This window comes from Chrysemys picta, chromosome 6 (genome assembly GCF_011386835.1).
Source record: "Chrysemys picta bellii isolate R12L10 chromosome 6, ASM1138683v2, whole genome shotgun sequence".
NCBI classification, from domain to species: Eukaryota; Metazoa; Chordata; order Testudines; family Emydidae; genus Chrysemys; species Chrysemys picta.
In genome coordinates, this window is record NC_088796.1 from 96,212,141 (window position 1) to 96,235,113 (window position 22,973).

General features: G+C 40.7%; 1 protein-coding gene and 1 long non-coding RNA gene across 2 annotated transcripts in view; one reads left to right on the top strand and one right to left on the bottom strand.

Annotated features, from left to right (window-relative positions):
- Window positions 1-313: 313 nt before the first annotated feature.
- LOC135972231 (uncharacterized) lies at window positions 314-21,849 on the bottom strand. Its single transcript, XR_010588640.1, has 3 exons — window positions 21,482-21,849; window positions 14,819-14,980; window positions 314-2,670 (listed from the first exon to the last, which is right to left on the bottom strand). It is a non-coding gene; the product is annotated as an uncharacterized LOC135972231 (long non-coding RNA).
- Window positions 14,858-22,973, top strand: part of TMC1 (transmembrane channel like 1) — an 83,583-nt gene continuing 75,467 nt past the window's right edge. The window contains exon 1 of the mRNA XM_024105436.3: window positions 14,858-15,016. Within this exon, the coding sequence (XP_023961204.2) occupies window positions 14,977-15,016 (40 nt within the window). The 5' untranslated portion in view covers window positions 14,858-14,976. The remainder of the gene's footprint in view (window positions 15,017-22,973) is intronic.

Sequence of the window (22,973 nt, forward strand, 5' to 3'; positions counted from 1 at the left end):
TTAAGGCACTAGACTAGGACTTCAGAAATCTGGGTTCTAATGTGTAGCTCTGTCCCAGATTTCATGTGTGACCTCAGGCAAACTACTCACATGAGTTCTTCAGCTGTAAAATATAGATTATAATCCCTCCCTTCTCTCACCCTTTGTGAGATATACTTAGATTGTAATCTCTTTGGGGCAGAAGCTACTAGAGTTATGCACATAGTGGATGTTTAAGTTCATTGGCAATTCCAAAAGTAAAAAAAGTTATATTGGTTGAACAAAAAAGGACTAGTCTGAAATTCAGTGAATTGAAAAGTCATTTTGGGTTGAACTACATTTCATCCAAAATAAAACATTTTGTTTAAATTCTGAGCATTTTTAAAAGGTTTTGAATTGTTTTGTAATAAAACTGAAGGGAATTTCAAAACAGCAATTTGAACCAAAACCCCCAAACATTGAAAATATTGAAACAAAAAGTTGGTCTGAATTTTGGTTTTGATTGAAACAATTTGGACCAACTGATGTGTACTTGCAAGACATTTTGATGCCAAATCTACATTTTTGGCTGAGAAATGTTTTGCCTGAAAAATTTCACCCAGCTCTAGGACCTGTACCTTACTATGCACATGCACAAAGTCTAGCAGAATGGGGCTCCGACACGGAGTAGGGCCCATGTCAGTTTTATTTGAAATGGTTTATCTGTGTGTCAGTCTAGGTACTTAAATGGCTCACATCACCATAGTATACACAGGTCTCCCAAGTACTTAGAGAAATTCTCCTTCCAAATTGCAGGCAAAATAGCCTTGATTAATCTATAGGTGCTTTGTTTGCTTGTCTGTCTAGGTTCTTCTCTGTGTATATAGAACTTGCTGATGAGAAACTAAAACAGAGAAATTAGTGTGGCAGTTAGTTCTGAAAGTGGCATGGCCTAAACTCATTCTTAGCTCTTGTGAGAGTTAATTGCACAGGCTAGGTTCAGATAGTGTGAAAGTTCTTTTGCTTAAGGCAGGTGTGGGTGTGTGTGGGGGGGAAAAAAATCAGTGAAGATGAATTATGTTTCCCGTGTCATTGCCAAACTGACCAAAAATCACATTTCATTTCTGTCATCTGCAGAGATGGGAGATCAAATTAAATATGGTAAATCATGGAAAGTATGCAAGGCTCCTATCCGCAGAAGGGCCAGTGTGAGATTAACATGATGAAGCTTCATGCTGTCACTTGCTACTCGAGAGGAAAAAAAAATCAGCTCTCTCCTTTCTTGATTAACTGATGAGACATTTATATTTCATTGCTTGCAATTTTGTTCTGAATTGAAGCATTACATCCATGTGAGACTGAACTACATACATCTCCATCTGCTGGTAGCAGCTAAAATTGCAATTCCTCAAACAATAGCATTTTGTGCACTAGAGTTTGTCAGAATAAAATAAATAATCCTCATTTATATAAACAATAACAAATTTAGAGAATGCAAAGGTTGCATATTGCTTACCCACACTGAATATACTGGATGTGCTTACAGATGTTTATTTTCTATGCATTGATTTATCTAGATCCTGTCAGGCACCCATCATTGTTATATTTTAATAATTCCTTGTCTAGCCCAATCTCTCATTCTTTCCCAGTGGGTAGGTTCGACTGGTGCATTGTGGTGGGGGTTGTTTCTGTGTATGGAGAATTACCGTGGGACAGCTGAGCTGAAGAGTTCAGTTTTGCATTGAGTGAGACAGGAGTATTTGGTCACCAAACATTAGTAGTGGGTCCCAGCTGCTCCCTCTTCTCTTACCTTCCAGGAAAGGAAAGAGACAGAATCACATATGATGGCCCTTATTGCTGTTACTGCTTCCATGACCATCACTTATGTGAATAACAGCCTAACTAGTACTCAGAACTATGATGTACGTGCAGTGTAGTTGAATTAGTTACTTTGAAAATCTTAACTTTGAGGGTGACTAATCTAGGGTTGAGTCAGTTTGTACCTAGTCCTAGTGTTCGAGTCAAGAGAGGAGGAAAGCACAAGGACCCAGGCAAGATAGGATGGGGAGCTGGGAGTGCTATCCTTCCCACCCCCAAGCTGTAAATCACAACAATGATGTCCCATGTATGGGTGCATCCCCTGATATGTCTGTAGTTTTAGTACAGAGAGGATCTTATTGTCTCTTGTCTGCATTTTGACCACAAGGCTATATCTTATACAGAACTTTACTTCTTTAGACTATGTTTACTTGCTGCTGCTCACTGCCAGAGCTACATTAGGTATCTCACGAAGAGAACAGACTGATATTCTGTAAAAGTGCTTATAAACCAGCTTCTGTCTTGCTGCCTGTATATAAGATTATGTCAAGAGATTTATTTACAGATAATTTAGATGAACTATAGAAATTTACAAGACAGGCTGAGTTTTGCCTAAAGACATATCTTAGAATTATGATTTGATGTAGTCAATGCCACGTTTATCATTTTTTATTGGGCAGTAAACTTTAGTGCTTTGGTTTTAAGCACATCTTCCAGGTCTGTGTCAATATATTTGGGGCTGGAACAAAAAAGTCATTTTCCCAGTAGTTCTGGGCCTCCACAAGTTTGTAGTACTCTGCAGATATTGCTGGCTTGGTTGCTTGATTTTCAAAAATACTTTCTTTCATTGAACCTTTTCTATCTCTGCTGCTGAAATGCAGATGGCCTCTCCAGCTTAAGAAAAAAAAAAAAAAGCTCATTTATTTCTCTAATAAATTGAATGTTGGGAGTCATGTCTCAAGAGATCATCAGTAATAGAACAGGGAGCCTTTAGTTAACTGGTAAGCCTTAATCTGTAGCATGAGTCTGTCACTCATCAGTGAACACTAGAAGTCATTACTGTCAAACAGCTGTTTAGAGATCTATGAAATGAGTTAACTATTTCAGAGCCTTTCCTAATGGAGAGATGCTTACACCCCCAAAATTAGTATTATACTTGACACTAATTGGCACCCATTTGGCATCTCAGTTGTGAGAACCAAGAGTGAATGGAAATGAAGATTAAAAACCTCTCACTCAAATCATGATCTCTTCATACCAGCACTGAAGCCAATGGACACTCAGGGGAAGGTGGCCATCTCATTGCCCATACAGTAGCTGTAGATAAAAGGAAGATTTCACCTCACTTTTTTTTTGGGTGCCATTGAAGAACTCTCAAGGCCTAAATGATGAGTTAAAGTCATTTTCTGATATGAAAAGTTTTCTAAATTTGAAAGCTGGAGCCCAAGCCTGGGGACCCTGCGGGTAGGGCCAGTGGAGGGGAAATTGAAACAAAATGTTGTGTTTTGGTTTTAGGTTAAAAAATAATCATCATCATCATCCAGTATCAACCAAGCTTTAGTCACAGGTGTAATGGAGCCAGAACAGCATTTTGGCATTTTTGCCATTTGGAAGATGCCATTTTGCTCCCAAAAAGGCATCCTCTGCACAGCATGACCTAACACTTGCATGGGAGGTCATTCTGGCAGGGGCGTTCCACAACCCATTAGGAGTACACCCCTGCCTCTAGTCAGGAAACCACACTGGGATACAGATTTTAGCCAGGAGGAAGCCAGAAACAGAGGCTGGCCAGCTGTGCTGAGTGGAGAATATGCAGCCATCCAGGCCCAAAGAAATGGGTCACTGGAACTGACTATAAGCTCCCCCATCCCTGGCACACCCAGAGGGGAAAGTAGTTCTGATTTGGGTCAAGTGTACAAAATTGTCACAGCTGAGCCCCCGGAAAACAGGTTGCCTGGAGAACACAACTAAAACCCATTGTGGAAAATAATAATTGATAAGTTTATTTTCTATGAGCCATAATGCAGGCAATTGAAGGGCATTTCAAGGAAAAAGAATAAATTTGTGTTGCCACAGAATATATATATATATATATACACACATACATATATATATATACACATATATACATACACACACACAGTTTTCAAATAAAAGCATCTTCCCCAAATATTTTTTTGACTTCAGACCAGCTGGACTAAAATCTGTAAACAGAAGAAAGTTATGTGAAAATCACCATGCAATATTGTCATGTTTTTCTATCAAATGTTTCAATGAAATTTTTATTACTATCTCTGTTTTCAAGCTTCTAAAAGAGCATTCCTAATAATGATGGAGAAACCCTAAAGACTCAGAGATCAAGGCAGTTTGAATAATTTCCCCAAATTACATATGTTCATCCAAACCTCTTAATCTGCACAATGTAGCTGAAAAACTGCTAAAACTGGCTCCCTTATGAGATTTCTGATACTTCTGACTCAAGTAGAAAGTACTGCAGTATGCTTTTTCACGGTATTTAGGTACTCGGAGTTCATGGCCTAATCAGAACCAAACAGTCCAGAGGGAGGCAAACAATGAATAATGTACTGCAGAAGTAACATTTCTGAGAGGTTTGGTTCTAGCCAGGGCTATTCAAATAGGATACAAGGAAACAAGGCCTGCATATATTTGTTTGAATTGCAAAGAGTTGTTTGGGTCAGCCATATTAAATTCCCTTTTTCACACCCTATCCAGAAATGTTTACACAAATGGGGTTTTGTTGCACATAAGGTTGTGTAGCTACTTTTTGTACAATCAACCATAATGAACAAGCCATTTGAACAAGCCTATTTGTATAGGGGAGTGATAGCTCAGTGGTTTGACCATTGGCCTGCTAAACCTGGGGTTGTGAGTTCAATCCTTGAGGGGGGCCCATTTAGGAATCTGGGGCAAAAATCTGTCTGAGGATTGGCCCTGCTTTGAGCAGGGGGTTGGACTAGATGACCTCCTGAGGTCCCTTCCAATAGTCATATTCTATATGAGTCTATTACTTGTCATTCACACATCTGAACTGATGATTTTCCCCATTTGAAAAGTTTCAATCTTCCAATCTAATTCAAATCAATCTAGCCATCCATACAATCATGGGGCAGAAATTATACCATGGAATCTCTTGACCAATTCTTCACCACAAATAGTGAATAGTCAAACTGCACAGTTCATAAAAACCCATAGACTGAGAATATTTGTCAAATATTGATCAATAAAACAAACAACAAAACCACATGTGCAGAAGTCAGGATTTTTGCAAATGATTCACCAGCAGGAAAAAGAGCATGTATTCACAAAAAATAATTCAGCCATCATTAATTCTTAAGTTACATATCTGACACCAAATTTAAGGCTCTTCTACTCAGGGACACTCAGGAAAGCTAATCCAAATTAATTATTACAGTGGATTAGTTAAACCACATTAAGGCCATGTGGATGTTTTTACCCATAATTAAAGCATCCTTAACTTGGTTTAGCTTAATTCATTTCTAAAGTGAGTTTGAATAAGAACATCCACACTGGGTTTTAATGTAGTTTAACTAATGCACTGTAAATTCACACTTCTAGTTAATTTGGATTAATTTTCCTCAGTGTCCCTGTGTAGACAAGCCTCCAGACTTCATTGTGGGCTTGGTCTGTGTGAAGACTTTAGTATAGTGCTCATAGAATTTAACTGGACAGCGACACTTTTTTTGTATGACACATCTAAATTGCATATTTATAAAGGGACAAGTTGCATCCCATATAACGGAGGTTGCATAGGGTGTAATTCGGGGTAAAAGGGTGGACTCACCATTGGCACACCATCACATGACTGGGCATGGCATCAACAGGCTTTCTTCCTCTACTGTCCCCTTCTGGTGGTCACTCCAGTTTCATGGTAGTCTACCTCTTCTTGCAACTTGGCTCTCCAGCTTGGGCATGTTTTAGTTCCATCCTTTCCAGAGTAACAGGAAGTCCAACAACTAAAAGTCCGATTCCTTATATTGGATCTTCAGCTCTAAGTTCTGAGCCCCATTGAAAACCCTGAGAAAAGTATGTGAGGACAGTCACCCTCATCCTCTTCTCAGGAGCCTCACACCACTTTCCCAGTAGCACGTAGAGGAATCCAGGGCCATCCTCTACACTGGGTTCCGGTCCCTGGGATGCACACCCAAGGTCTGCTCTGTCAGACACTTTGCTATTCCCTCCTACCATTAGCCTTTCTTCAGTCTCCTCCTGGGTTGTTTGTAACAAGCAACACATTCCGGGGCTTCTCCCCAGAGGTCTAGTTCCTACCCTTGTCACAGTCAACCCTAAAAGCTAGCTCCCCTGTTGTACCTTGCAGGCTCTCTTTTCACCCTGAAGGATACTTTCTGTTCCCCACAGCTCTCTCCACTATCTACCATCAAGAGAGTGATTTCAGAATTCTTCCTTCTCTCCTTACATCGCCTCACACTTCAGTCCAAACACCCCTTAGGCTTTGCTGTCACTACTTCTTGAGCTTCATTACCTCTCGCTTCCTCCTGGTTCAGGACAACCCACTGCTGGCCCCATGCTGCATTTCCCCCAGCCTCTCTCCTAGCTTAAAACCCTCTGGTTCTGGTCTCACAGGCTTCTCTTTACCTTTAGCCGAAAAGAGGAATCTTCTAGCTACCTCTCACCTAGATCTCTCTACTCCTTCCTTTCTGAAGATCCAGCTCCTCCCCCATCTGGGCTTGTCACCACTTATACCTGACACAACCCCAGGTGCCACTTAGTGACCTAATTGGGCTCAGGCTCCTGTTAGCTCATGGTTAACCAGTGTGGAGTTTATTACCCATTACAGTTGGATAGAATCTTTGTTACATTTAAGCACCTATCATGCATCTGGTGGGTCTTAGAACTAAATGAATATATACATGACTGATTCCCCAAAAAATCTGGCCATTTACAGGGCTGAAGCCTTCAAGTCTGCAAAACTTCAAGCAAGAATTCAAGCTGGCTTTTTAGAATCTATAGTCATATGCCAGAGACCAAGCCCTGGGTCCTGCTTGACAATATGAAAGCAAAGCTTCAGTTTGGATTTTTGTGGATATCTGCAAAGAATTAGGCCAAGAGTTGCTTTCTTCCTCCAGATTTCTTGCCAAAAACTGTGGCAAGCTGTTTTCAGACTGCAAATTGCTGAAGTTATGTGGATTTAACCAAGTACGATATCTGCTGCTACAAATCCACAAGATTTTAGGGGCCTAAGTAATTGTTTGTCTTTCTTGTGTTTTAAAGATGCTCCAGATTTTTTGGGAACCAGTCATGTATATATTCATTTAGCAAATTATCCTTCATTCACTGTTGCAACCCCTAAACATTGAAAAGTCATTTGTCAGGCCTCAAAAATCACAAGATTAACTTAGAAATCATAAGATTTAAAAAATAATAATCTTAGGTCTTTATTTTTTACTTTTCTGATTTTTGAGACTTAAGTGATATTTTGGGCTTTTCCCCAGAACCATAGGGCTAGAAATGTACTTAAAAAATGAAACCTCCAGAAGCTGGGGCTTTAAAAAAAACAAACACAAAATAGTGAGAAACTTATGGGAGTGGGCAACATGTGTTTGTACTGTTATCTAGGACTAGATTGCCTCAGCCCCTACCTGACCATGTAGTGAAGTAAGCAAGTGGAGGAGGAGGGGGGGGGGGGGGAGGCTTAGCCTTGCTCATATGGCAGCTCTGGCCATTGGGACAGAAGAGTATAGGCTGTTTGCTTGATAATTTCTTCAGTGAGGATATGGGAGACTTGGGGCCTTAGAATCCTGGTTTCGCTGTCCATGACTCACTGGCCAAAGTAGTTGTCTAGACATAGGGAATATTAAGCAGCTCCACAGAAAGCATGAATGAGAGAGAGGTCATTATCCCCATCCACCCTTGCAAGTAGGGAGAAGCAGAGGAATTGTGTCTCTGAGGTTCAGTTTGTTCTCTGGGCTGCTCCTGTGATGGTGCAGTTACATGGCACCCCCTCCTTAGGGCAGATGGTAACTTTACAGTCTGCACATTTAAAAGCAAAATGTTATTGTTGCCCCTTTTCAACTTGAGCAGCTAGGCAAAGTTTGCGGATGTTCCAGTTGGAGGTAGAAATTGATGGAATCTGGTATTTTCTTTAGTGCAAACGTGTTTATTTACAAGGAATGTGCAGATTCCCAAATACAGAAGAAGACAAAAGGAGCAATTTCTTGGTTTATAGCTCTCAAGACGAGAAGCTGGATATGAGTCAACAGTGTGCTCTTGTTGCCAAGAAGGCTAACGGCATTTTGGGCTGTATAAGTAGGGGCATTGCCAGCAGATCGAGGAACGTGATCGTTCCCCTTTATTCGACATTAGTGAGGCCTCATCTAGAATACTGTGTCCAGTTTTGGGCCCCACACTACAAGAAGGATGTGGAAATATTGGAAAGAGTCCAGCGAAGGGCAACAAAAATGATTAGGGGTCTGGAGCACATGACTTATGAGGAGAGGCGGAGGGAACTGGGATTGTTTAGTCTCCAGAAGAGAAGAATGAGGGGGGATTTGATAGCAGCCTTCAACTACCTGAAGGGGGGTTCCAAAGAGGATGGAGCTCGGCTGTTCCCAGTGGTGGCAGATGACAGAACAAGGAGCAATGGTCTCAAGTTGCAGTGGGGGAGGTCCAGGTTGGATATTAGGAAACACTATTTCACTAGGAGGGTGGTGAAGCACTGGAATGGGTTACCTAGGGAGGTGGTGGAGTCTCCTTCCTTGGAGATTTTTAAGGCCCGGCTTGACAAAGCCCTGGCTGGGATGATTTAGTTGGGAATTGGTCCTGCTTTGAGCAGGGGGTTGGACTAGATGACCTCTTGAGGTTCCTTCCAACCCTGATATTCTAGGATTCTAAGCCTCTTTAGCCAACAGATCCAAAATTTCTCTCTAGCTTTTTCCACTATGGTTAGAGGCTCCTGCTTGGCTTTCTTACCTCTTCCTCTCTCTCTCTCCTCTTGTCTGTTATCAGTTTCTTTGTGATCTCCTCTCTCCAAATAATACTCAGTCAAAAACTTCTGGGTAGGTGTACACACACACACACACACACACACACACACACACACACACACACACACACACACACACCACTTTTGTCTCAAGTGGGAATTTATGCTTACAGTAACGTTAATTGAAGGGTAAGTTCACACTTGTCAATCTTCAATGGGTTTTGATTAAATCCATAACAAGGTTCCACCTGGCTCATAACATTATGTTGATAATCCATCACAGGAGGAACAATGTAGTGACTTTTAGAGCTTTGTTGTGAAAACATTAAGAAGCCATTTATCTGTACTGTGTTTAGAGCCTGCCAACTAAGTGCATCTTATACACTGAAAAATAAATCAAAAGCATTCCATGATCTGAGAGAGGCTGTGCATAAGTGACAGGAAAAAATAACATTGTTTATTTTGTAGAGGGAAGGTTACAGCATGTTTAACTTAAAAATGCTGCTTACTGACAAAACTGATGTTTTCAAATTTACTAAGGAACTAAATATTCTCTCTAAACACAGTCATTCATTTGTGTAGCCTTTATTATCTCTTCTGTGGATTATTCTTGTTGGCAAATGGATACCAAATGAGCCAAATTAAAGCCAGTGGTGTTGTTACACCAGAGGTGGATTTGGCCCATTAAAAAAAACACACCAAAAAATAGGCTGGAACTCTTTCCTGGCCTGGGATCACTCTCTTCCAGTTCAAAGTCTTTGTCCTCCAGATGTGTTTTGAGGTGTTGAGTTGTGGGTGGAGTGAGGGCAAGTGATGATGTCACTTCCCCTCTTTTATACTTTCTTTAACTTGCTGTAACGATTTTTGCTGTGAGGTGGGTTGGTCTGCCCCCATGGCATACATGCCTCCTCCGAGAAATCTCTAGGACAGTAGATTCTTTTCTTGATGAGTACTGGTGAGCCATTAATGCTGTCTAGCTACTCCATTGTTGTACCTGAAAGGCTGGTTGTGGGTGTTCCCCACCTCACCACATATTTCAGTAACAATTATACAGCAATACTTTATAAACCTCACATAATGATAGCACATACAATCCAACAGGCTATTAATGTTCAACAGATCAAGACTTTTAAAATGATACCAGACAAGGAATACTTTTATACAAAACATATCATAATTGTATGATAGTGGTGAATATGGAGGTTTCAGGGTGCTGCTTCGAGGTACAGAGTGTCACAACCTCATATAAGCTAAGGTCAGCCACACCTGGCAATACATTCAAGGATTTTATGGAAGACACTCACAAAGATGACAACCTTGACAGACACGCAACTTCAAGAGGTTCTAAGTAACACTGGTGTCAACTGGCCCTAGTATCTAATGGACACAAAGGAAGTGATATGAGACTACTTTGAAGGATGTGGACAATTAAGTGAGTCAAATAGACTCATGATTAAAGGTAATTGTATTGTAATTCCAAATGAAATGAGAGGAGAAATCCTTAACCTCATCTAGGAAGGACATCAAAGATTAACTAAGTGCTGTGAACTGGCCAACCAGTCAGTGTGGTGGCTGGGCATCAGCAAGGACCTAAAACAATAAAGAATCACCCGTGAACATTGCAGAGCTAACAGACCAACATAACACAAAGAACTTTTAACACCTTTACCAGACAGAACTAGGAATAGACTAATTGCAGATTTCTGTGAATCCAGAAGAAATCTACCTGGTCACAGTGGATTATTTTTCCAGGTAGATAGAAATAAATGTATTTGAAAGTCATGACATACCATAGTATTGAGAAACTGAAGTGCACTTTTGCTCACTTCAGTATTCAAGAACAAATTCAAACTCAAAATTCACTGCAGCAGAATTAAGTCATTCCAAACAAAATAGGATTTTGATCAGATTATTAGCAATCCACATTACACACAAGTGGGTGGAGAGGTCAAGAAAGAGCTGAACAGACAGCCAAGAAAATCTTACAGCAGGAAGATCCATTCCCTGCTCTTCTGAGTTAGAGATCAACACCAAAGTCAGCTGCTGGTGGATGACAACTCAGAACTACTGTTCCAACTTTGGAACAGAACCAAACTCCAAAGTGGTAAGACATGAAGAGAATAGCCAAAAATCAGATAGAGACAAAGAGCTTATGAATATTTTTACAACAGATAACAATTAAAGAACTGCTGGCTTTAGAATCTTTGTGTGCCTGTCAAACTTGATGGGAGATGGCCAACTCCAGCTGTTGTAAAGGCAAAGAACTCATTGCCCAGATCATGTATGTGATCAAGACTACAGTGGAGCGTTCAACACAAGCCATCAACAGCTTGAGTTTGTTCCTCAGAAAGAGCAAACAGAACAAAATCTGCAGATGGCAATGCAGAACAAGAAGCCAACCCCAGCCAGTCATTGCAACTAACAGACACCAGATGATCAAGTTGTTACACATTTGGGTAGGGTAATTAGAAAACCAGTACAATTCAGAGACACTTGCAGGTTGATACACATTGAATTTCAAAGATAGCATGATACTGTACATTTTGTAAATGATAGTAATGTAGAACTTAAAGTTGGAATCCTAAACTGTATTATGCTGCTCAGCCACTTAGGAATGTTGTGTGTAAAATACCTTATTAAAGCTAACATCAGCCATATCTGGCAGTACATTAAAGGATCTTAAGGGAAGACATCTTTGGTGTATCTGATAAGGAAGCTCTGTAGTCAGTCCATATCTGACTGCTAGTAGCAGTCCTGCAACCTACTATGTGCATGGTGAATATGACAATGTAACTTTATTTCCTAGAATGTAGAATACAGAAGAACCCCAAAATGGAGAGAAAACAGACTGCACCCAAAGACACCAAAGCACAACATACCTCACCTTACTTTAAGAGAGCTCTTTCTTGACTGACTCTGATCCCATGGTTTGCTAGAGCAGTGCTTCTCAAAGTCGGGTCGCCGCTTGTTCAGGGAAAGCCCCTGGCAGTCCGGGCCAGTTTGTTTACCTGCCACGTCCGCAGGTTTGGCCGATCGCGGCTCTCATTGGCCACGGTTCGCCGCTCCAGGCCAATGGGGGCTGCAGGAAGGGCGGCCAGCACATCCCTCGGCCCGCGCCGCTTCCCGCAGCCTCCATTGGCCTGGGACGGTGAACTGCGGCCAGAGGGAGCCACGACTGGCCGAACCTGCGGACACGGCAGGTAAACAAACCCTCTCGGACCGCCAGGGGCTTTCCCTGAACAAGCGGCAGACTGGCTTTGAGAAGCACTGTGCTAGAGAGCCCCCTAGCCTGCAGTCTGGGCCAGGAAACCTTTCCTTTGATTCCAGTACAGTCCTCAATATACTACAGTGAAGATAAACTAATGTTTGTGAAGCACTTGGATACTGTACTGATGAGTGCTTTAGAAAAGCCCATGTGGAAGTTAGTAATTCTGTCTTCAGAGTGGGGTCTGAATAGTGTTCAGTAAATAAAGCATAAGGTCACACGCGAGCAGTAAGGCTGCAACAAAATACTGAATAACTGCTTATTCAAATGAGCACTGTCCATGCTGTGCTCTGAATGAGGCAGGGGTTCTATAAAAAGTAGGTGACCATGAAATTAAAGACTATCATAACGAATACGTACCAGGCATGGACAGTCTAAGTTCTGCCATTTCCTCACTTTTAGTGCTTGACTTTCCAGTCTTAGTGTTATTGTTAATTCCATACAAAAAAGAGAAGTCAGACAAGCCAGGTCTGCATTTATAGTCCCTTCTTTCCCCTTTCCCATACAGATAAGTGGTTTATTTCATTAAATATTTTCAGTGTTATTGACAAACAGAAATAAGATATTACTGAACTGAAGTTCTTCAGGATGATATATAAAACTCTGCCAAGGGTTTTTTCCTGGATAACAGATTGATGTTTTTCACTTGCATTGTAATTAAAACATGCACGATTATAATGCTCTGCTTAAATGCCTACAGCTTCTCTTAAATGCCTGCAGTGTCATGAATTTGAATGTCATGCTTGTGATTCCTTTAAAGTAAGAATAGAATATTAAATTAAACCCACAGGGTAATTTACAAGACTTTGTACTGTTATTCCCTCTACAGTTTTTTAAAAATTAGGGTGGTTGGACATGGAATTATTCTGGAGTTACACTGGGTAGCTTGGATCAGAATCTATCCCTGTATTTCTTTCTGAACTACAAATGTTTCCCAGGCTCATCTCAGATAATTTTCCATAATATGAAATGTAGATAGATGGGAAATTTCACTGTAAATCTTTTCCTAATCACATTAAAAAAAAAAAATCACGAGAAGCTATGTTTTCCCTGTAATGAATTTTAAATTGCAACAAGTTAAGTGAAAATAGTTCAAGAAACTAATTTTATAGACAAATTTTCAGGAGTGGTGTAAGACTGTCAGAAAGAGAGAATTCTTACGGTTATAAATGCAGAATTAATCTTTTTGACTGGGAGTATTTGTATTGCTGCAGATTAATGGTCTGGGTGGAATTAAAACTGAACATCTTTACATATTTTGTTAGTAAATTGTGTTGCAGTGGAGTCCAAACAACACACATCAAATGTTAGTCTCTTTTGAAAAATTCCACAACTTCCAGAAACCAAATAAAATGAAAACCCCAAATCAACACACAACCTTAAGACAATAGACAGGCAAGGGAAATGAACTGGGACGGGATCCAGCCAGTTTCCACTGCCATATAACCCTCCATCATTCACTATCAAGTCACCTGGTTTACACCACCCACCCAAATGTAACTTTGCCCCTGCAATTTGCAAAAATAATTGCAAAAGTCAAAACAACAGCTTGCTAGGATTTTATAAAATCCTGTTTCCTGTGCAAGGAATCAGTTTCCAGCAATTGCCCAGTAATTTCTTATTTTGAGCTATGTATATATTTTTGCAAATGTTAGGGACAAAATTAAGGCAGGGTGAGTATGAATGAAGAACGATTTAGATTTTAAATGCTTTGGGGCAGAAACTGTCGTCATTTCTTATATCTTTGTACAATGACTAACACAATGGGATCCAACCTGGCTGAAGACTTTAGGTGCTAATGCACTCTAAATGTTAAACAATAGTAGGGCAGTGGTAAACGTATAGTTCCCTTAACTATTCATTTCCAGGCACTCAAAGATTGTATTAAAAACAGCATCAAATATATTTCAAAGGTGAACTCTGCTGCTCTTATCCTAGCCTTTGGACACTTATATTGGGAGAGATTCTTTTTGCTTCTTTTTTTTCTAATGCTTTGTCAATCAATGTTTGGAGGGTAATGAGAATTTAAAAAAGTACTTACCTATTAAATGTAGACGCCAAGATTTTCAAAGAGGATCCTAAGACCCATATTCAGGGATCTAAATCTGTGGCCTAATTTTCAGATGTATTTAGGAGCTCATGGATGCTCAACATCTTTGAGAAATCAACAGGGGTGCTGGAACAATTTTTATAGTGGGGGTGCTGATGATAGAAACCATGGAAACCATATTATTTGTTATTACTACTTCAAGCCAAGGGGTGTGGCAGCACCTCCAGCACTCTTAGTTCCAGCACCACTGAAAATCAGGCTACTTAGTTATATTCCATGTCTACACGGGAAAGCTTTTTCAATATAAACTAAGCTATGAATTTAAACCAATATACCAGGATAAGCTCTCCCCTCCCGCAACGTAGACACTCTTATTCTGGTATAAGAATACTTTTCGGGGGGTTTAGGTTATATTGCTTAGGAAGAGGTTTAACATGGACCCAAAAAGTCACTCTATACCAGAATAAGAACATTCACGGGGGTGGGCTGGGGGGTTATAACTATATTGGCAAAACTTTCCTGTGTAGCCAAAGCATGAGGTCCTGATTTAGCAAAGCACTTAATCATTTAAACAACTGCGCTAGCTTCTGTAGGAGTGTATATTCCAAAAGAATTTTTGTTCCTTTTCAAATTAAAAAAAAAAAAAAAGCGCAAACAAGCTCTCCCTTCCTTTTGACCCCAGTACTCCAACCCTAAATGGTAAACTAAACATTCATGAAAAGTTAATCACTTGGGAAATTAGTACCTTCTTATATTTCAGTCCATGAAACTGCAGCAGCACCTCCTTTTCGCTGACAGGCAAAACTCGGTTGATGTGCTAGATACTTTGTCTTGAACTACTTATCCTTCAAGCAATCTCCTGTACAGGCAGCAGCTAGAACAGCCCTGTGAAATACAGTCACGATGCCTAGACATGAAAAGCCAACCACCGTTGAGAATGCTGGTAATTACAAATATAATTATACATGTATTCACTTACTGTATGCAGCTCAACATTCTGCAGGATTGCTTAAAACTATTTCTCCCTTATTCTTCCTGGTAGAACTTTACCTTCAAAGTGTAATTCATTATCTGTTTAGAAATTTATTTTACTTGAAAGCACCTTTGCTTTTAATTTGCTTCTTATAAGAAGTCAATTTAGTTTTTCCACTAGCTCATAAATCAAAACAATGCAACGACCACCATTGCTTGACCCACAATTCTATCAACAGATGGGGCAGCAGAAGAAAACAAAGAATTTTCGGTGCCTCTTGCAGTTCATACTCAGGCAAAAATCCCAGTTGCTTCAGTATTTAATATTAAATGTAATATACATTATTAATAATAAAAGCCTTTAGTAGTATTTCCATGTTGACACTGTGTTGGATATTAGAAATGGTTTTTCTAGGACTGTATTATCTAAGGATTAGATCCTGCAAAGTGTTGAGCAGCTTTTGAAGGTGTGGCATGTACTCTTCTCTCATGGGCAATGCTGCACTTTTCTAAATGTAGTGGGCATGAAATATCTGATTTTGCTTCTGGAAGGGTCAGGCATCTTATATCAAATTGCTTTTAACAGGAATTCATCAAGTCTCATTAAGTATCATGGCTGATACCACAAAACAATTTTTTAGCAAATTCGTGTTATTCAGGAATAATGCAGTAAATTCTACTTTTATAACCAGCACCTCCAAGAACTGCTCAGCGCTTTGCAGGATAGGGCTCTAAAAGGAGTAACTTGGAGTTATATTCTGACATCCTTTCCCTCCTCTCCAAATACCATCACATAATTTTTTTCAGTCTTTTTTCTCTTCTATTGATTGATATAATTTTCAAATAATGAATGCTTGTGTGGACTCTAAGTTGTTATGTATCAGTGGAATCTAATCTTAGCATGGGACAAATTCTGATGGCCTCACTCAGTCTTTACTCAGCCGGAATTCTTACAGACTTCTGTGGGTGTTTGTTAATCTTTAATAATTTCTTACTCGGACAAAAACGGACTACAGCATTTACCCATATTTGTAGAAAATGGGTACTGTGTTAAATTTTAATCCAGCTAGCATTTGCCCTTTGGGTCTAGATATCGGACTAATAATTCAGTTATGTTAGCATCCATCAAAAAGAGTGATTCTTACCAGAATTAGCATTCCTGAGATGAGCAAGAATGGTGTTATATCTTTTCTGCATTGGATAATAGGATCATAATTAAACTTTAGGTAGATTTTATGTCAGATTTTATTAGTAACATATAATGTTCACTTCACAATTTATATGAAAATCCATTTGTCATAGCGAAATTATCTTGACTCTATTTAGAGATGGGCTCATGCTGCTAATTTCAGGTCTGGATCTGGATTTCAAATACCCAAAGTTAGGTTGTGTTTAGTTCCAGAGCTTCAGTTCATCTTATTATAAATATCTAGGAACCCTCTGAGAAATGATCCATGGTTGGATTTCATACTCCCTCCAGGGTTGGGGGTGTTTGATTCTGGTGCTTTGGTTTCAGGCTCATCTCTAATTTTATTGCTGGACCAAATTTGGTAACAATCTGTTTGATAGTATCAGTCATGGTACTTTATCAGTCTGAATTAACTCTGTCAGAAACAATTTGGTATAAGTAGATTTAGCAAAATTCAATATTATTTTTATAATGTTGATGGATATATTAATTATTTTAAAGTTTTTTTTATTTTTAGCTATTTAAATGTTCAAAGTTGCAGGAAATTATGGTGGGGTGTCAGACAACTATTTAGTGACAGCAGACGTTGAGATTCAAGAAGTTAAAGCTTTAAACCACAAATTGTCAACATCACATGTCAAAAAATCCTTAACTCAACAAATCATGCCTGTTTTTACTATTAATTCACTAGCCCATAAGCCTAATTCACTAGTCTAGATCACTGGATTTTGACTCTAATAAGTTCCCAAGCAGTGTTTTTCTTATTTTGCATATCTGTAAATTTCTATCATCATCAATAGAAATATTTTTTCATTGGTTTGTATGTGTATGGTGAAATAGAAGTTTACCAACACCTACCGATAAAATCTAACCCTTTCAAAGCTAGGTATAAGGCACCTGACCCACCTCTTTCCACGAGCAACAATGCTTCAGACATGTCTGTAATCCATGATATTACATCCATACAATTTAGAAAAGTGTAGCATTTTCTCAAATGTTTGGCAGATGCATTGTTCCTGGGGCATGTTAAGGATAGTGCAACACAATAATTTGCTGTCATGTTGCATGATGTGAAATAATCAATCAGTAAGAAGTACAGAAAATGGTGGTCTCCTGAACATGGTCTGGTGGATCAAGCAGGGGCATGGGAGTCAGGACTCACATCTTCTATTCCCAGCTTTGTGACTGATTTGGTGTATGGCCCCCACTAAGCCACAGAGGGCTCAATTCTGCCATGCTTACCAATTGTGGCCCAGGAACCTCTTGGTGCCAACTGGCAGAGGAGAAAAGGGGGTGCAGATAGTTTAACAGGGATTCTCTGGGTCAGATACATGTTTAATAATTCACTAGAGGGTGGCATGTGAGGCCACCCTTAATAATTCACTAGAGGGTGGCATGTGAGAGCCAGTAACCTGCTAGTCATCATCCATCCATATATTTTGCAGTGATGTATAATATTTAAGAATTTATGTATCAATACTGAAAATTATATTCTTAAATTCAGGCATGTCACCAGGAGGTGACATGTTTCAGCCAGGTTCCTTTCAAGCAGGAGGTAACAGATGCTTCTCTCTCTGTCTGGTCATCTGCGCATACTGAGCCAAAAGTTAATCAAGAGATTGAAAATGTTTTCAAGAGAGGAAGTTTATAGGAAGAAATAAACAGAAGGGGATTTTGGTTATGAATATAGACAATGGGTTGTTGAGGGTGTAAGTGGGGTTGTAGAGGTACACCCTGGATCCTTCACTGAGGAAGCAAGTTAAGAATAGCATGTATCTTATCAATGGAGGTCACAGCGAAGCCTGACTGTAAAACACTGGCAGGACTTGGGTGATTGCTTTATAAGATATGAAAGGATCTAGTTAAGTAAGTCTAAGTTCTAGAATGCATGTTCTGATTTTATATGTAACCATTTGTTTCCAGTACTTCTATTTGCTATCACTTGAATTACTACACTTTGTTAAGCTTTTCCTTGTTTTCACTATAAACATTTCTCAGTGCTGTGTGTCAAGCAGAGCAGTGATGTGAGCTGTAACTGGTAAGTGGGCGTGTATGGCTTCTTTGGCAGGACAGCAACAGTGACTACTGCAGGCCTCCAGCGGAACAGAAGCTGGATACTTCAGGGAGATGCTCGGAGTTGGGGTGTGCCCATCAGTAACCTGTAGAGAGAGAGAGCGGGGCTTGTGTAGACCTAGACTTTGTGTTGGCCGTGGCTGGTGGAGTCAGGCAGCTGACTCATGGCAGGCAGAATAAGGGTCTCTCACACCAAAGGCATTTGGTAGTGGGTTGCCTCACAGCCCTGGGAAGTGTCACCCAGTGGGATTACTTAAGGGAATACTCAACACGAGTGCATCTCCATAATGGAGGGGCCCCAGTGGAAAGGTAATGTAACCCAGGATCATACAACCTATCTTTCCTGATCTCTAGAGGATCAGTGAAGCCCCTCCCCTCAGTCCTGGCCAGCCCATGCATCTGACTGATCCAGAGTGCTCTCTGTGGGGCCTGGAAGTGGATTGAGATGACCCTGATAATAGTGAGGCATTGGGGGTAGGATAGGGACCAGGTCTGTTTTATGTACACTAGACTTGGAACTTGTACAGAATCTTTCTTTTCAGTAGCTAGCAGTACCACCTGTTATTCTCATTACCAATGCTATAAATGAGAGAATGGGAATAAGATGAGCAAGTCACACTTTGGAAACTGTAAAGGTCAGAAACATACAATTTACTGATTTTCATAGACAATACTGGGCATTAATATTTTGATCCTACATTCTTAGGACAAAGATTGCAATAAGAATGGGAAATGGCCCTACATCAATCTGCTCAATTGACAAAGTGTTAACACAAATAGGAAGTGATACAGATGTAACCTGTTCTAGTTCTGGTCTTATGTGCGTCATTTAAGGGGCTCTGCAGGCTTCAAAGACCCCAACTTCTACCTATTGTAAAGCACTATAGGCCAGCTCTTCCACTGGTATAAGCCAGCATAGCTCCACTGAAGTCAAGGGCTACAATGGAGCTATGCTGAACAACACTGGCTGGTCCCTCTATTTTTGTTTTAACTCTTTTTTCCTGACTTGATCAAGAAAAATTTATAAGCTTGCACCGTGCTCTCCACATGGCACCAGGTGTTTTGCAGCAAAACACTAGATTCTCAGGTAGAGGCCTAATTAAAAAACACAACTGAGCCATGAGTGGTTTTCTCTTCCAGGTATTTATGAGCATGATGCAAGCAGGGCTGTCACACCATCCTTCCGCCTACCTGTCTGCTCAGGAGAGATGGGTTGGACAGGCAAAACTCACATGCGGATCTGAACTTGTCCCAAATTCAGCAGCAGTCATCTGAACCAAAACCCTTGTTGGCAGGGCACTGACTTATACTCCACATATATAAACAGATTTTAATCTCCTAACCCCCCTGCATGTACTCTAAACAAAGTCCGTACGGTATGTCGAATGACCGGGCTGAGCACAATCTTGGTATTGGTGATGCTGTGCAGAATGTTTAATTGTAAAGCAGGCCCAGGAGCCATAAGGCTTCTGGTAGGTCCACAGGGCTTGGGGAAGGGCAAATCCTGTGCCTCCCATGACGGAACAATATGGGGGAGGGAGGAACTCGGAAGCGTTCTTCATTGAATTTTCCTCCCCTCCTCAGCCTGCTTCTGTGGGTTTTAATGGCAAGGGGGAATAATACGGGCCTGATTCTGCAGCCCTGCAATAGGCTTATCCACCCTTGAACTGAAAGGGAGCTTTGCCTGAAAAAGGAGTTCTAAGTCTTGCCCTAAACTTAAAGAAGCAACAAATGAAGCCTGTGATGGACAAGTACAGACTAGTAGGAAGTTGGAAGCAGCCAGCCAGATTGTAGGATACCATACAAGTGCATGACAGGATGCCAACCCTCCTGATTTAATCAGAACAGTTCCTATTGTTTTAACAAAACATTTACCACTTTTCCATTCTACCAACAGAAACCTATTGCCACCCTGCAGAGCTGAACAGAGTTGAAAGAATGTGTCCTTCATTTACTTCCTACATCTCCCTGTTTATAACTTTCAGATGTTGACAAGGTTGCACATTGTTGGGCAAAACATCCTCTTCAGTGAAAGCCTGGTGTAGGGAATGGATAATAATGAGGCACATGACTGACAACTAGGCAGTCGAGAAGGTATATATTGGGGGAGGAAGGGAAGGGAAGAAAGAAAATCTTCCTTTAGTTATCTGAGCCTAGTCATTGAAAACTGAACCTCATTAAATTTATGTAGTGATGACATTTTGGACATGTATAAACATGTCTATTTAACTAGCTCCCCTTAGCACATTTGAAATGTAGCCTGGAAAAAGAAAAAAAGGACAGTGAAGGCAAGTGGGGGTTGCAGAGTTCCTGTATCAGCCTTCTAGAGTTTTGAAGTAATCTGATCAGCTTCACATACAAGGTCACATCAAACAGCTGACAAGCAAAATCTGAGAATATACTAAAATGGTAAAGAAAACTTGAACTTCTCAATGCGCATTAAATTTGCAGTATAGATCTATAATTGAGTAAAAGTGAGATGTTTGCTTAAAACAACAAGGAATTTCTTGATTTCTGTAGATTGATTCTTGGCTACTTGAAGGCCTTTGTCTCTCCCCATGTGCTACACTATGGCAGATGGGATGTTTCCACTGACAGTCCCCTGGTTAAATGAGATGGGGATGCTAGCAGAGCATCCTAGGGGAAGGATAATTGAGCTCAGCTTAACTTGGCCCCTTCAGGTCATCTTCAAGGTCTAGTGGTTTCCCCAGGGTTTGGTTTCAGGGAGAATTGTGAGTGGATGGAGGCGTGGTGAGGAATTTAGGATGTCTGGGACTACTTATTTTGGACATTAGTCTACTATTCAAGGTTCAGAGAAGAATGTGAAGGGAATTTCAGATTTTTTTTAAGCAACTGGATGTAGATCTTCTGAGGCATAGATAACTATCTTTTTGGCATTGGAGAGAGAATTTCACTAGTTTCTAGTGAAAGAGACCCACCTACATTATCAGATCTACTTACCAGGTCCAGATGTAGAAGAGGTACTGTTGCCTCCTGACTGCTCCCTCATTGAGGAGTGAGGCTCTGCTGTGGCTTGCCTCAGTTTCCATCCCTTAATGGGGTAACAACGAGATCACTAAAACAGCCTGGCAAAGGAGAAGCCAAAAACTCTGCAGCAGTACATCTCCCTTTAATAAAGCCTTCTGAAAGGAACACTTGCACCAGGGTTCTTACCTCAGAGCCCAGATAAAACTTAAAAATCCCAAAGCAAAATTCTCTAAGTTCCAGAAGCAGCTTCTTATGTTGTAAGGCCTCAGGATTCTCCACAGCCCAGATAGCGCTGCATTCTTTGCCAGCTTGTTCAAGTTCTCTCTCAGGCTTTCCCTGTCTGGATAGCTGTTGCCTAATTCATGGTCCATAGGTGCTCCTCTCCTCTGGAGCTTCCTTTCTCCTCAGAAGCTTTTTTCAGCTGAGATCTCCTAAGCCTTTTATTTGGCTCCTTAATTAACTGCCTTCCAGCTACATAGGCAATTAACTACCCTCAGGTGGAGCAGGGTTGGCTCATTCCCTTCAGCGGAGCCTGTCACAGGTATGCTGGGCGTTTGACTCCAGGTAATTGCTTGAAAGTCTGTCTGTGCTCCAGTATATTGTCTTAATGATTAAATAATAAAAAGTCGTATTATTCATTTTTTATGTCACCCTTTATCCTGAAGAATCTTACAGTACTTTCCAAACTACATACAAACCACTTTGCCTATTACTGAAATGCAACCTCCTCCAGGGTGGAATACAGGCAACTGTTGAACAATTGCCAGCCAGCCGTGTTACACAACTGGACCATATTTTATGGGTTGGTTCTGAGGAACATTTGCATGGTGCATCGTGTTATCAGAATAAGACCTCAAGGAAAGTTTGTCAGTAAGAAAATATAGAATGAGCTAGAAAACAAAAATTAAATATGAATGCTTCCCTCCACTCCTCCCATTTCAGCAAGGCATATCATCAAGTGCAAAGGTCAATGGCAGGATGGATGAGGTAGGAATTTATCAGTACCTACAGTTCTAAATCTCAGGTTTATGAGGGCAGAGTGACCTGAGTGAACACGGCCACTGAATGGCCAGTGAAGGCCCACACACAATCTGTCTCTATATCTCATGGAGTGCTCCACTTGTGGCCACCAAAGTGAGAAAATTCCAGGTTTCCCTCTGAGCAGTCTATTGGCATCTACGGGCCAGGCTTCACTGCAGCATTAACTCTGACTTGGGTGTTGCCCCAATCCTGTGTCCCAGGTACACACAAATCCCTCTCACCCGAGTTTGGCGGAGCTTTCAACCCAAGCTAGCTCACCTGACTGGGGCTATAGGCTAAAACTTGAGTGAGTCTTTGGTTCGTAACCTGATCACTTTGCATTGAGGATGAAGGCTAAATCATTTGAGTGGTGATAGTCCTTTAGTGCCTTCCCATGACTCCCTCCATGAACTCAGAAGGACAGAGAAGTTCTCTCACAATTCACTGGGAAAGAATCAGAGTGATTCAGCTTACCACCGCACAAAGAATCACAGGAGGCATATCCTGAAGTCCTAGTGACACATCCAGGTGCAGCACCAGTAATTCACGCAGAGTTTTGCAGTGTGGCTGCGCACACTGGGCTAGGCTAACCTGGGTGCTCAGATCCTGGTGCTGGTTACCTAAGATAACTGCAGTGAACACATACCCCAAGATGTTT